We start from the raw sequence: 13615 nt of genomic DNA, 5'->3' as shown, positions 1-13615 counted from the left end.
TCGTCAATAATACAAGAGTGAAGCAAAATGGTCTCTTCCCTGGATTGTATTCTAAAATGAACGGAGACGTCATCTTAATGGCAATTTTAAACTTGGAGAAAAGTTTAGTACTCCTCACCTTGTTCTTGAGTTTCTGATGAACAGCTGGGGCTGAAGCAGAGGCTTGGGAGATTATGTCTCCAGAGTAAACACTAAGCTCACCTGAGACCCACCCAAATGCTTTGAGTTTAATGTCTGCTGTGACTCCAGAGTGCTACATTCCAGCATTCTTCATACCACCGGTGCAGCCAGTTACACAAGAGGGTCTGTTTTTGGGTTACACACTGGACATCCATATAGCTACACTCCATAGCTACAAAAAAAAAAAAAAAAACCACATGCTTCGCTTACTGATTTCATCAAAGGCAGCTAGAAGTGTAATGTGCCTGGAGCAGGTGTCTGCAGAAAGCGTTTAAAAGTGAATGGGTATGTCTGGCTCCTGCTCCAGCTTAACCTCTGATCATATTTTGCAGAGTTAGATTTTTCCAAAAAAGCTGAAACGTGACCCTCAGCATCCTTCCCATATTCCCATAAGGTCAAATACCTGCACAGCAACAATAAAAATATGGATTTCACTGTTCATCAAATACAAAGAAAACACACAGTATCATTTCCAGCTCCTCCATATGAAAACACTAGTTGTTGTTGTTTTATTTTTCATCTTGGCATTATATGTTCTTAACCATTAAGCTCCCATAATACTACATATAAGATCACCTGTACTGCACATTGTATCGCATGACAGATCAACAGTTTGACTGATTGAAGGAAATTTGATGTCAAGGTAAAGATTTCTGATGTTTCTGCCGTCCCTGTCCACAGCTGGGCGTCGCTCAGCTTCTGTCCCGATAGTGCTGACATGTCTTCCAAACTACACATACTGCAGATAACAAACTAGCAATGGAAAAAATATCTTTTTTAAAATTGGAGACCCATGCTTTCAAATACAAATACACACCAAAAGTGCAAACTCTGATTATTTGAACCTACTTGTACCTTGACAGTTTGCTCAAATGCCTTAACCATGACACTTAGCATCGCAGCAAAGTGGGTTCACTAGAAAATGTCATTTCAACTGTAGCATTAAAAAAAGGTCATGTTTTTGTTAAAAAATGAGGCAAGTACATAGCAACTACATTGGCTGACTGACCTGAATTTGGACAGAGAATCGCTACATCATGCAAGCTTCTATCAGAAATAAAGAAAAGGTTTGGAGAATTCATGCTAGCCTTTGACTTTGGCCCACTCTAGACAGGTTAGACAAAGTAACAGGAACACCTTATGTATTGTATATGCAAACACTACCTTTAAGGGGTCATTACATTGAGATATTGAGATTAACAGTGCAGTCATTTTTGTGGCTTGTGTTCATGTTATTCTGTCCAGCCCTGTAGGCAACACAGACAAAACCAGGATGCAGACGATAGAATTTCATATGGCTGTACCTGATTCAGATTTTTCGGTGGCAAGGGAAGAGGCCGATAGTTGCCATGTATCTGTGTCACGAAGAAAATATTGAGCTCATTAAACATTAATAGAGAGACAGGAAATTGGCGCAGTTGTTGTATAGACACAACAGTGCATAAACCCATATTTACATCTACACACATGCCCAACGTATGATCTCAACACCATTACACGTTTTAAGTCTACACAGAGGGTTAGTTTGTGTCATCAATTGTCTCTTTAAATCAGTGGCCTCATGTGGCCAAACTGCTTTTCCTCAAAAGCAGCTACGAAGATGTCAAATCTGTGCAAGAGCATGAAAAGAAAGAAAAGATATGCCTATTGATGCAAGACCACTGCTCGTGCAATAAGACACAATGATGTGCACACATAGACATAGACTGTACATGCACATTTTGAACCAACCAACTGTAGCGCAAGGACAACACTGACCGATCTAAATGGTGGCAGGACATCATCCTTGTCGTTTTCGGAGAGCTGGGCATACTGCCGGCTGAAGCCCAAGTGAGGCCAGGATTAGACACAGGATTTCAGAGCTCTAATGACTCTGTCATATGACTCAAAACAGCACTGACAGTGCAATAACATCAAAATGGCAGAATGATGCCATCTGAAACCATTTGAAATGTTGATGTGCTTGTAGTTTATGAGTTGTTGTTTTGGCCTTACATGGAATTGATGTCTACCAAAGAATCTGATCTGATCCAGTATAGTATCAAAATACAAAAAGAAGCATGATGCACACAACTCCCAAAGTATTTAACTCTCAAAAGAGACTAAACAATACAGTATATCTAGACCTCACCAAACGAGAGTGACAACAGCAGTAGCTCAGCCCTGCTATGAAAACTGATGACTAATACTGGCCCCACCCAACAAACCGCAAACACGCACATGTGAATATGGCTGAAAACAGCTCCTTAACCAGTTGCTTTAAAATAGCACTGGCAACTTGTAGAAATGACCAGTGGGAATCATGTGGACCTGCTGGGCTCAGTGTGGAAAGCTGCTGTCAGTGCCACAGCCCAGGAATATGGAGCATAGGTGTAAAAGCAGCAACGGAGCTGTGTGAAAGATTTTGCAAGTACAGACAGTTGGATACACAGTCCCCAAATTTTAGATGCTATCACTGCTGATATTGTGCACTTTACACACTATATTAACATTGCAGTCAGCTTGAAGACCACTGCAGTGCTACGATAGACCCTTTCTGGTTTGTTAGTTTATCACACTGCACTTTTCCTCATTGTGCACAAGGTTAATGTGTGTGTCACTGTTGTAATATGCACTATACCTGGTTGAAGAAGCCAAAGATCCAGAGCAATATAACTTTAGTTATCAGACAACAAGCAGAAGTACTGGTCTTCAGTTTGCTGAATTTACCAAAATCTATTGGTTACATTAGGTGAATCTTGACACATTTCTATCCTTGATATGATTTAAGGAGTTCTGAATCATTGGGGAGTACCTAGATTGTGTTTGATATGTTTAAATATTAGTTAAGGTAAAGTACCACTTAGTCTTATTGCATCGTCATCATTTATAGTTTACTCAATGCCTTTGGTTGTTACCTTCTTAAGATCAGCTCTCAGGGTCCATGAAACTAACTAATGACATTAACACAGTGATCTTTAGTTGTTTGCAAACTTTCCTTGACTTAACACACAATCACAAGCTGCTGGTCACGCAACGCACATTATCCAGCTGTCAAATGCTAGTACATGAACGATGAGCCTCCAACTGCGTACCCATAGCCACTGCTCTGCCATACAACAGTTGTCAATTTGGCAGCCACCAAGTATCAAACAGGAAGCCCTTCCACACACTGGCGTTTGCAAAAGAGCGAACACATTGGCGAGATACATACCATAGGTTTGACTGTGAGTGTGTATCCTCTATATTTTGCTGTGTATACTAACAAGATGGTCTCTTGAGGCTGGTTCACCTTAGATCCCCGGTGCGGAAATACTTAAGTCCCCTCTGTATCTCAAGCACACACATGCGCGCGTATACACACACACACACACACACACACACACACACACACACACACACTTGTAAGAATATGTACAGACACATACACAGAAACACACCCAGCAGTGAAAAACTTGCTGCTCCGCCTACTTGGAAGGACAACAAGCCTGTGCTGCTCAGGCCCTGTCACCACGCCCAGAAGGCAACAGAGCAGGCTCAGGGAGATTGGGCAGTCACATTCAAAGACCCGCCCACTGCTTCACTCCTTGCCAGCTAAAACGAAGCAGCCATCATATAAGAAACTTTGGGCTGGATCAGATTGGGTTTAGTGAGTAGGAATGTTGCTGTTTGATAACAGACATGACGACCCACAGCAAAATGTCTGTAGGAAGGGGAAAAAATGAGGCAGAAGTGAAGAAAGAAGCAGTGATGAGGCAGGCTTAGATTTGCTGTAGCGGTCTGGGTGTGTCTGACAGGCTCACTGCTTAGGAATCTAGAGCCACTCAGACAAGAGAGACAGAGTGTGTGTGCGCATGTGATTGGAAAGAAAAAAGAGAGGGAGGGGAATCAAACCGTGCACAGGCCACACCACAGCCCAAGACAGCCAAGAAATACCATAAATTAAAGAAAGACGAAGATGGAAGGAAGAAAACAAATGGGTTTTAAACTTCTGTAAACTTCTGACATGTTCACTCTTGGAGGTCTTCAGGGTCACCCCCAGACATAACACCAGACAGGAAACTCAGCTCTTGACTTCAGCGGGGGTTACGTAAGAATTTCAGAAAAACATAGCTGTGTAACCTCTCCCTTCTCTGCACACACACTGTCCACTGTAGTGACTGGCTGACAGGTCCTGATACAGATAGTCTGCAGACTGTTGACTAATGCACTTCCACTTATTTTCAACATCTAAAATATTTTGACAGGGGAGGGCTTTGAAAAAACGGTGCCCCCTTGCGTCTAAAAATATTCATAGCACTTAGGTGAAAATGAATGGAGCATTATGTGTCATCTCTAATTGCTGTGTAGCCCCAGTGCAGTACAAGTCAGTTGTTTTATGATGCATGAAATATTTTTGTTTAAGATAAAGAAAAAAAAATCTTAAACATTAAAACATCAGCCAAAGTATTGCATTCATTGCAACACAGATTTCATGTCATCATATCACCCAGTCAGCTCACCATAAAAGCAATTTCACTGAGGTCAACAGTCTGCACATAGTAATAAAGCAGCCTTTATTTTTGTAAAAATATATAGACAAATAAAAAAAAAGATAATCAGACAGCTCTAGAGATCGAAACTATTTGTTGTACAATCCCTACCCTAGCATTGCTCTGGCAAAAACATACTCTTCTTTCAGGGCCTTTGCAATGAATAGACTTTAACAACCTTCCTCAGACGGACAAAACACAACTGAGCCAGAAAATGTCTGTGTGTGTTTGTGACAGAGTGAAAGAGCGAGAGAGGCAGCGCTGGCATATTTCTCTACAAAAACACGCCTGCTTACAAAGGAGCTAAATGCCTTACTTGGTAACTCTTAGTTACTAACACTTATCGTTGCTGACAAATAATGGGTGGAAGCAGGCCTACCCATCCAGAGGGATCGGCACTCGAGAGGGGGGGGTTTCCATAAAACTTTGATGCTGTCAGACCAACTTTAAATTGGAGTCCTTATCTCATCATGTTTCTTAAAGTAATACTGTGGGAAAACTCAGGCCTGGTGTTGTATACTTTTCCCGTCAAGTGATAGCATTGTCCAAGATCTCTCTAAAATAAACATGAACATATCATATCATCTGAGGGATGAGCTTGTAACAACAAATTACACGGACAAACCCTTGGGGAGTTCACACACTTTTTCAAAATGAAGACTCTGAAAAATGCCTTAAATCCTGGCTGGCAATGTGACAAAAATGACAACCAGAGAATTAATGCAGACAAAACATCTGGTGAGCTAAAAATATTTCTTTCGCATGTTAGTGAACACTGATCACACTGCAGATAAAAAAAGTCCACAAAGTCCATCAAATGACGACACCAACCTTTGTTTGGGTAGTATATTTTTACCCCCAAAATTGTCACTACCCACTGTACACTACCTGCTTCACGCCAAACATGGAAGTATAAAATAAAAAATACAATCTAGGAAGAACCTTGAATCATTTCTTTAGTGGTTGGAGGTGAAAGGACTTTGATTCATCAGGCGTGCGTTTGCTGAAAGGCTAAAGAAAGATAAGAGCTTCCTGCCAATGGACTAAATCCAAGGTAATAATCACTGATATTATTTAATGGATGGATAAATTCCCTAAATTATGTTCAGTGGTGTGCATCCTGAAAGAACTAGAGCAATATCCGTGCTTTTAAGCCTCTAAATGATACTGTTGACTGGTTAAACTGGGGAAGGTTCAGTTCTGCAGTGTTTTCAACAGCGCTTCAGCTCACGGCATTCTCACATAAATTTAAACAGGTAAATGTCCGCTGTTCTATAGAGTCCCTGAGCTCTTGGGTTATACAGGCATAGTTTGCTTGATATATATTTGATCCCTCTTATATTTACTGGGAGATACAGTATATGTCTTTGCAAATGTAAATTTAACTTTCTCCCACATCTTCATCTTTTACTGCTTTATTTCCCTACTCTCATATGGTTGTGTACCTTCTGTCCTCCAAATCTAAATTCAAAGATATTACTGACTGTGATTTTTTGTTGTGTATTAAAGAACAGAATCAAATCATTTCACTAAGACTTGAAACTTTATATACATTCACTGTGTTCAAACATGACCCCCACACTTACAGTAAACTGGAAATGTCCTTTGTTCTGCTGCTTTGATATCCACACACTTTCTCTGAAGCCACACTTCATCCAATGCTAACAACATGCACAAAGGTTTAGTAATTTGTCTGCTTACTTACTGTGTTGACGAAAAATATATATTTGCTGAAACTCGCTTCTTTAAATATAGGATATATTAGAATAATATATATTGGAATAATTTATAGCATTAGTACATAATAATCACAAGCAGATCACGTCATCACCAACTTTATCTTTCCAGCATCATATCAAGCTATATCAGGTTGCAACTTCCAGTGAATTCCATAACTCATCCACACCAACATCATGTGGCATCAAGCATCACGTTTTCTTGAAGCAAGCCAGCTGTAAACAGACGGCAGAATGAAATCATTGGAGTGTGGTGCTATATAACAGGTATGTTTTCAGGTGAGCTCGGGGGCATGGGCGCTCTCCAGCAGTTAGTTTTACATAACTCACATGACAAAAGGCGGAGAGTAATGGTTGGTTCAGCAGCTGAGCTGAAGCCAAACTGACAGTAAGGTGAGACATCTGACAGCACAAGTGTCAATGTGTGTTGGGAAATCACAGCCTGGTAATGGAGTAAACAGCAACATTTAAAAACACATTTGATGAGGATAATATTTAGCTCTAACGTATGTGTAAACAAAATCATCTGATGTTAAGGTCACAAAAACACACAAACACACACACATGGCCCGAGGGTTTATAGATGTTCTTTTACGTAATGAAGTACCTCATCAATACAGTTGATTACATTATGCTTTTGGGCTTTTTGAAATATGTTCCACATCATTAAAAGCACTGTTTTTGGTTTCTGCCAGGCTCTGATGCCAAATGCATCACTCTGTTCCCAACTAGTTTACAGTGTGTCTGCATGTGTTTGCTGTTTGGCACTGTGAAGAAAGAGTATGGCTTTATAAAGCTTCTTCTTCATAGTACAACATTAATAATAAGGGTTCACATGTTCATCACAGGGCAATGCATTTAACATTGTCACTTGTTGTTTTTCAATGTTGTAATTCCATTGGTTGTTATAAATATAAATAAATATTGCAATAAAATATTGCAGCTACTTTGCACAAACTTCACCTGTTACAGTGTAATTTAACACTTTCTATTTTTACTTTCATGTCCTTAAAAGTTTTGAAAGTTTTGAAAAAACCCTGAATAATCACATCAATTATTAAAGCATGAAAACACAAAACTGATGTGTAGTCAGTCTGTTATGGATATAAGTGTTTGACAGTGAGGTGTACTGACTGATGTGTGTAGTTGTTCACACACTGGCTCTGCTCTGATGGATATATGTGAGCGGTCAAGAAGTGTTTCCCAAGTAGCCATTTCCTGTCATTCTAATGGTTGTGGTACCAGATGAGTGTAAGTCGGGCCAAAGCTTTGACCCAAAAAAACAAAACAAATCAGAGCTCCCACCAAAAATCCAAAGGCCTGGCTGTTCACACGCCTTCTCTGTGGACACATTTCTGATGAACCTTTCACACACAACCTGACTCAGACCAAACTCACACAGCTCTGATAACATAGTGGTTTCATCAGGACAGCCATTGCAGGCCTGTCACATATCAACACACAGTCGCCCCCTCTCTAGCAGACATGTAACTAACAATACTGCCGATGATACCACAGGATATGACGAGCCGGACATGCAATTTCAAGTTGTACACTTGGCTAGTCCAACTACACACCCTCTATGGTTGCTCCATCTGCCACTGCAGATTATCACAGGAGAATGCTATTTGGGCGAGACCCTCTCCTGTGAGGGTTCCCAAGCAAGCATTAATGTTCTTTTTAATGAAAACTGTCAGCACACATGAGCTGACAACACCTATAACCTTCAAGACAACTTCACAAACAGGGATCTGTGGGAGTTTTCCTTGTGGTCTGGCACTTGTAGCAACTGGTAACACTGCAGGCATTGCCCCAGACTTGATTTAATATTTCACCACTACAAAACAGAGTAACCTTGTAGAGGCTAACCAGAGAGGCTTTCACATTCCAGCAGAGAGATAGAGAAAGACAGAGGGAGGGGGAGAGAGGTCGAGGGACAGAGACAGAAAGGGAAGAGAGGGAGGTCTAACTTGGATATAGGCCAAGAGAGTTTTCCTCCGTGTGCCTTTCCTCTACAAGTCCTTCATTGTACACACAGTACAAGCCAGGCTAACAGAAGTCACAACAAACACAACAACTACAAAAGTACTGCTGTATTCCAAGGCTGGCTCATAATGATGAAACAAAACACTGATAATATATAATAATTAAATTTAGATTAGTTGTTCAAAACATAGCCCAAGCACACATGCACACACAGACTGGCACAGATTGACACACACCTGCTCCTCCACAGCCACATCCTGCAGAGCCGGGTTGTCCTGTGGGCCTCGGAACCAACTCAGTATCTGGCCCATGATGGCTGAAAGTGCCTCCGAGTGTGTGTGTATGTGTGTGTCTGTCAGCTTCTCCCTTGACTGTCGGCTTTCAGCATGTTTCCAACGGGCAGGGAAGGGAAGAGAGAGAGCGAGATGGGGGAGGGCACAGAGAATGAGGAGGGGGTGTGGCCAGGAGCAGAGGGGGCAAAGGGAGGGTTCAGAGACATGGAAGTCACAAGAGGCCGAGCTATAACTCTGGGCTATAAAGGGAAGTGAGCTGACTGTGAACTTACACCCACCTGATGAGGGGCCATATCGGTGCTGCTTCTCAGGTGAACAGACACCACTTTTACACACACACACACACACACACACACACACAGACCAACATACACTAGGGCAAGAAAGCATTAAAATGGAAGGGCACATATATGTAAAACAGCATTCCTAAGATAGCTTCAGGTTTATCTGAGACCCTATCTGAGCAACTTATCAGCAGACACACACCCAGATTGGTAATGCTGAACAGGACTTGAGCACGCACACAGGCATGGAGGGATACATAGAAATGTACACACCCCTCATTTTCACTCAGTAAGTACAGCTTGTGCAACTATCCTGCCTGACTAACTACCTATGAGAATAAAGGGTGGGGCCATAGTTTAGTTTTATATAACATCTGCATCAAATGGCTGCAAAGGGAGATCCGGCTGAAAACCTAGAATACACCTTTTCAAAACAATAGCAGGGAGTGGAATAAATTAGTCCTGATCATTTGTACATATACTTACTCAATCAATAGCCACTCACTGAGCCAAAGAACAAGTGTGTGCTGGAAAGGGATTGGATAAGGTTATGATATTGTGAATAAAAACAGACTGACTACGGCAAAAAGTTCCTTTCAGAACCAGGAATGTAGGGAGTGTTTCAACAGAACACATGACAAATAGATTTGCTGAAGCTTAAATGATCGGTGTTGGCTCTCTGAGCTTTTACACAAAACACCTTTTTTCAAAACAGACGTTTTATTTCCAATCAAATCAAATCAAATTAATTTGTATGGTGCCAAATTACAATGGGGTTACATCAAGGTGCTTTACATATCGAACAGGTAAAGGCCAAACTATAACATTTTAATCTTTATTTGAACAACATAGTCTGTCTAATGAAAAGTGGGAAGGCTCCATTAGATTACATGTACTGCTTCTGATGAAAAAATGCACACAGTGACAGTGAGGCAGCAAGTAAAAAAGTGCAAAAATGACATTGTGCAAAGTACAAAGTACAAAGTGCAAAGTACAATTCCAGTCATATCACTGCAGCTTTCTATTACCTATTCCTTGGGTGTATTGTGGGTCCCCTTGGGCAGTTTTTGGGTGGAGTGAGCAGGCAATGCTGCCTTCAAAAATTATTTTTCAGGTTCTTCTGAGGTGTGCTTGGCTGTCTTGCCATGCCAAATATAATTTGCTGGCGTTGTACCCTGTCACTACACTGTATGTGTAATATAATACAGAATTTGAGAGAGAGTAAAGTAAATAATATTTTACTTCAACACATAAATTAATACAAGTGTACATGGATAATTAAAGACTAACACATTAAAAAGCCTATTCTACATGATATGAAAATCTGCTGTCTTTTATCTTCATAAAAAAAAAAAAGCTGTTGGTGCGATAGGATAGACTTCATTAAAAATTTACATGTGTATTCCAGAGGTTCTCAAAATTTGAAGGGTCTTCTTTAGAGTCAATGCCATCCAGTGACAGCATGACAAACCTATACTTCCTATTGTCCACCACAGAAAGCAAATTATGTTTCCAACACCCTGGAGTAGGATTAGCCCACAAATAAACCTAACACAAAGGAGAATAATCTTGCATTGCTGCAGGTTACATGCATTTATGTAAATGGCCTTGCTTGCACATGTGCATGTGGGAGGTTCTCACACATCCTGCTTCATGGTGCAGTCTCTCTCAGCCAGACACACCTTTGGCAAAGTGAGATGTCACTGACCGAGCCTGTAAAACCAGCTGTTGCACCATTAAGCTGTGTCTTTTCTGAAAAGTACGGCATGGAGGGGTGATAACTTTTTTTTTACTTCTAACTTAACTTTTGCACAAGAAGGTGATATTGATGAGCTCAGTATAACTAATATTAGTGGTGTCATGAAAACAAATAAGGAAATTCTAGATGCTATCATTAACATGTGTGTGTAACTGTATAAGAACATGAGTGTATATAAATATATAGGTAACTGGAACCCTCTGCTAAACCGGTGCTAATCTTTATATTTAGACTCATGTCATACTGCAGTCACTGTTCTCTCACACCACAACTAAACTCTCACCACCTCGTGGACTGTGGACATGATAATAATAATAAAAACATATCAGAAAACAAACATAACAAAATGGTTAGAGCTTGTTCGAGATATGAAATCCTGAAAATAATATTAGGAATGTGGCAGCATTTTCTAAAAAGATGCAAATGAATTCCTGGTAATGATGAATGTGTTTCCAAATAAGAATAAAAGGTTTACGAAAAAACATAGAAGTAACTCAAGAATTTCTGAAAGAACACAAATTCAAGTCAACACGGGTACACATAGTAGTGAAAACCATACCAAATGTGCTCTATGTGCACATATAGTAGGTAAATATGAGAGCCTCATATAGGTTGGACATGGTCATCAGTAACTCAAGCGTTTGTGTCCCCTCCTCCTCATACACAGAGGGAACAAATATGGGTGCACTCAGCAGAGGGAGACAAATACAAACTATCATTTTGCTCCCCATCTATAGGCTACTGTAATCCCAGCACGTGTTAAACTTCACAGCAACACACTCCCAACAGTTCCAGTGGAAGAAAGTTATCAGCTCACAAACTGGGACCATCTGATTTCCCAAGTAAGTTTACCATACAATACAGTCAGTTAGAAATGTATCAATGGCATGAAAATTGTGAAAAAGTGTCAAATTAGTTCTTATTAAAACTACATAAAACCACATGTGGATTGCATATTATCTCTTTGACTTATAAAATATGGTGAAAAACAGGTAGAGCAGTTGTTTTCGCTTCCAGCACTTCCAGATTCATCTGTTCAATGCAAAAATCTAAAATGCAACTCACTGAACAAATTGAAACCAAGATAAACCTTTCATAATCAGTACTACACAAACTCTTCTTGTGTGCAGAAAGGAGGTGAAGGCTGCACCTTGTCTCAACAGGATCCTGCTGTGGGACATGACACTGAAGACTTGCTACTGTGTGGGACACTGAGTCCAATGCAGCTGGGAAGCAGCTGCTCTATTTTAGTGTGTACACACACACACACACATAAGAGCTTGTTATTATAAGTGCAGAGGCTTTAAAGGCTGAACGCGTTTTTGGCTATAAATTCAATGGGATGTCAGTACAGGATGCAGTGTTTGAACCTATTGTGTAGAAGAAATGTTAATTTGGCTGAAAACAGGACGTGTTTGCAAAAGTCTAATATCATATCAATTCTATCACATTTCTAGAAGAGGCAATCACTAATAGCCAGTACAGGAAAATGTTTAGCATCAATTAGCGAAAATGACACTGTAACAATATACTACTGTGTACTTCATGCATATTACGACCACCTTGAGAAATAGCTTCAGAGCTGTGTGTGCTCAAGTTTATCTCTGTTTGAACGGTAACACGCCCACACACACATCAACACTATACAGTATGTCCAAAGTCTTTTTTTTTTTTTGTTTGTTTGTTTTAATTCAGAGGTCCGGTTTTCTTCGGCTGATGCCAAGTTTTTCAGAACATAAAATTTAGGACTAGTTGTGCTGGTTTCCAGCGTCTCTCCGCCTGCCATGACACAGAGTATCCCGCCGGAGGGTCAAAAACGGGAGGTGGGAGGCGAGAAGCAGCAAAACGAGGTACTCACAAGACTCATCCAGTAGGCAGCGTACGCCATGGTGGGACCAGGAGCGGAGAGCAGCCTTCCTCTGTCACAGCAGGATCCTCACTGCCAGGCCCTATCTACACCGATGTGCCACTCCCCTAACACTTCACCGATCATTAGCCTGAGGTGTCCCTGCTCAATTTAAAACAGCAGGAAATCATCACACACACACACAAGCTGCCCACCGGAATCACAGGCTCTTCCGCATATTCACACACTGACCTGTAAAGTGCTGTAGTATACCACCCCTCACTCCCACGACAGCCCCCACACACAAGGAGGGAGATTTCCAGTGAAGGAAACTACTGGAATAGTGTGGTTTCACTGCCGCTCCGACTTTTGGTGGATCGGTGATCATTTATTGATTGTGCAAAGATGCTGAATCACAGATCGCGGCTGATCGATGCCGGTCTGGGCCATATCTGTATTTACTGCCTTAAAGCAGACCCATGCCAGCAGAAAGCTCTTCTAACTGGTTGTTTTTGGGCCTCACTGTACCTTTCTACTCTGACCCATTTTCTCCGTATGTTTGCGATGCAGTAAGGAAAAGAAAACTTACCTCCTTCGTCTCTTTTAGGTTTTTGTGATGCCCATGGCCTCTTTTCTTGTGTGGCATGTTCAAACTCGGATGGTTAGACTTTTGCAGTCGACTGTGCGTCCTCAGTGCTCAGAACCAGAACCAGGCTCTGCCTCTTAGAGTAAAAGCTGCTGCCCCTCCCGCAGACAAAACGTTCAACTCTGATTGATGATGGACGTAGTTGGAAAAGGAAAAGCTTTAGTGTGTGTGTGTGTGTGTGTGTGTGTGTCTTTAGGATAGAGTTCCACCAAGACTCCACCAAGACACTCATACATTGTGATGTTAATGACAGACACTGGAAGTTAGACAAACACATGTGACACAGCTTTCATCACATTAAACTGGGAAGGGAAACAACTGGTGTGACAAAGTTATATAGAAATTACGTTGACTGTGTGATTCAGTGCAGATTT

General features: G+C 41.0%; 1 protein-coding gene across 29 annotated transcripts in view; it reads right to left on the bottom strand.

Annotated features, from left to right (window-relative positions):
* Nucleotides 1-13308, bottom strand: part of cast (calpastatin) — a 30784-nt gene extending 17476 nt beyond the window's left edge. For 14 of the 29 annotated variants that reach the window (XM_029503058.1, XM_029503062.1, XM_029503059.1 and 11 more), the window contains exon 1: nucleotides 8650-8804. In XM_029503058.1, coding sequence (XP_029358918.1) covers nucleotides 8650-8724 — 75 coding nt within the window. In that variant the 5' untranslated portion in view covers nucleotides 8725-8804. Of the gene's footprint in view, nucleotides 1-3373; nucleotides 3532-8649; nucleotides 8806-12607; nucleotides 12761-13184 lie in introns of those variants that run through there. The other 15 variants (XM_029503064.1, XM_029503070.1, XM_029503076.1 and 12 more) reach the window with 7 other exon arrangements.
* Between the last annotated feature and the right edge of the window lie 307 nt (nucleotides 13309-13615).

This window comes from Echeneis naucrates, chromosome 5 (assembly GCF_900963305.1).
Source record: "Echeneis naucrates chromosome 5, fEcheNa1.1, whole genome shotgun sequence".
In the NCBI taxonomy this organism is placed as follows: domain Eukaryota; kingdom Metazoa; phylum Chordata; class Actinopteri; order Carangiformes; family Echeneidae; genus Echeneis; species Echeneis naucrates.
The sequence above is the reverse complement of the archived record's forward strand: the minus strand, read 5'-3'. Positions and strand labels throughout refer to the sequence as shown.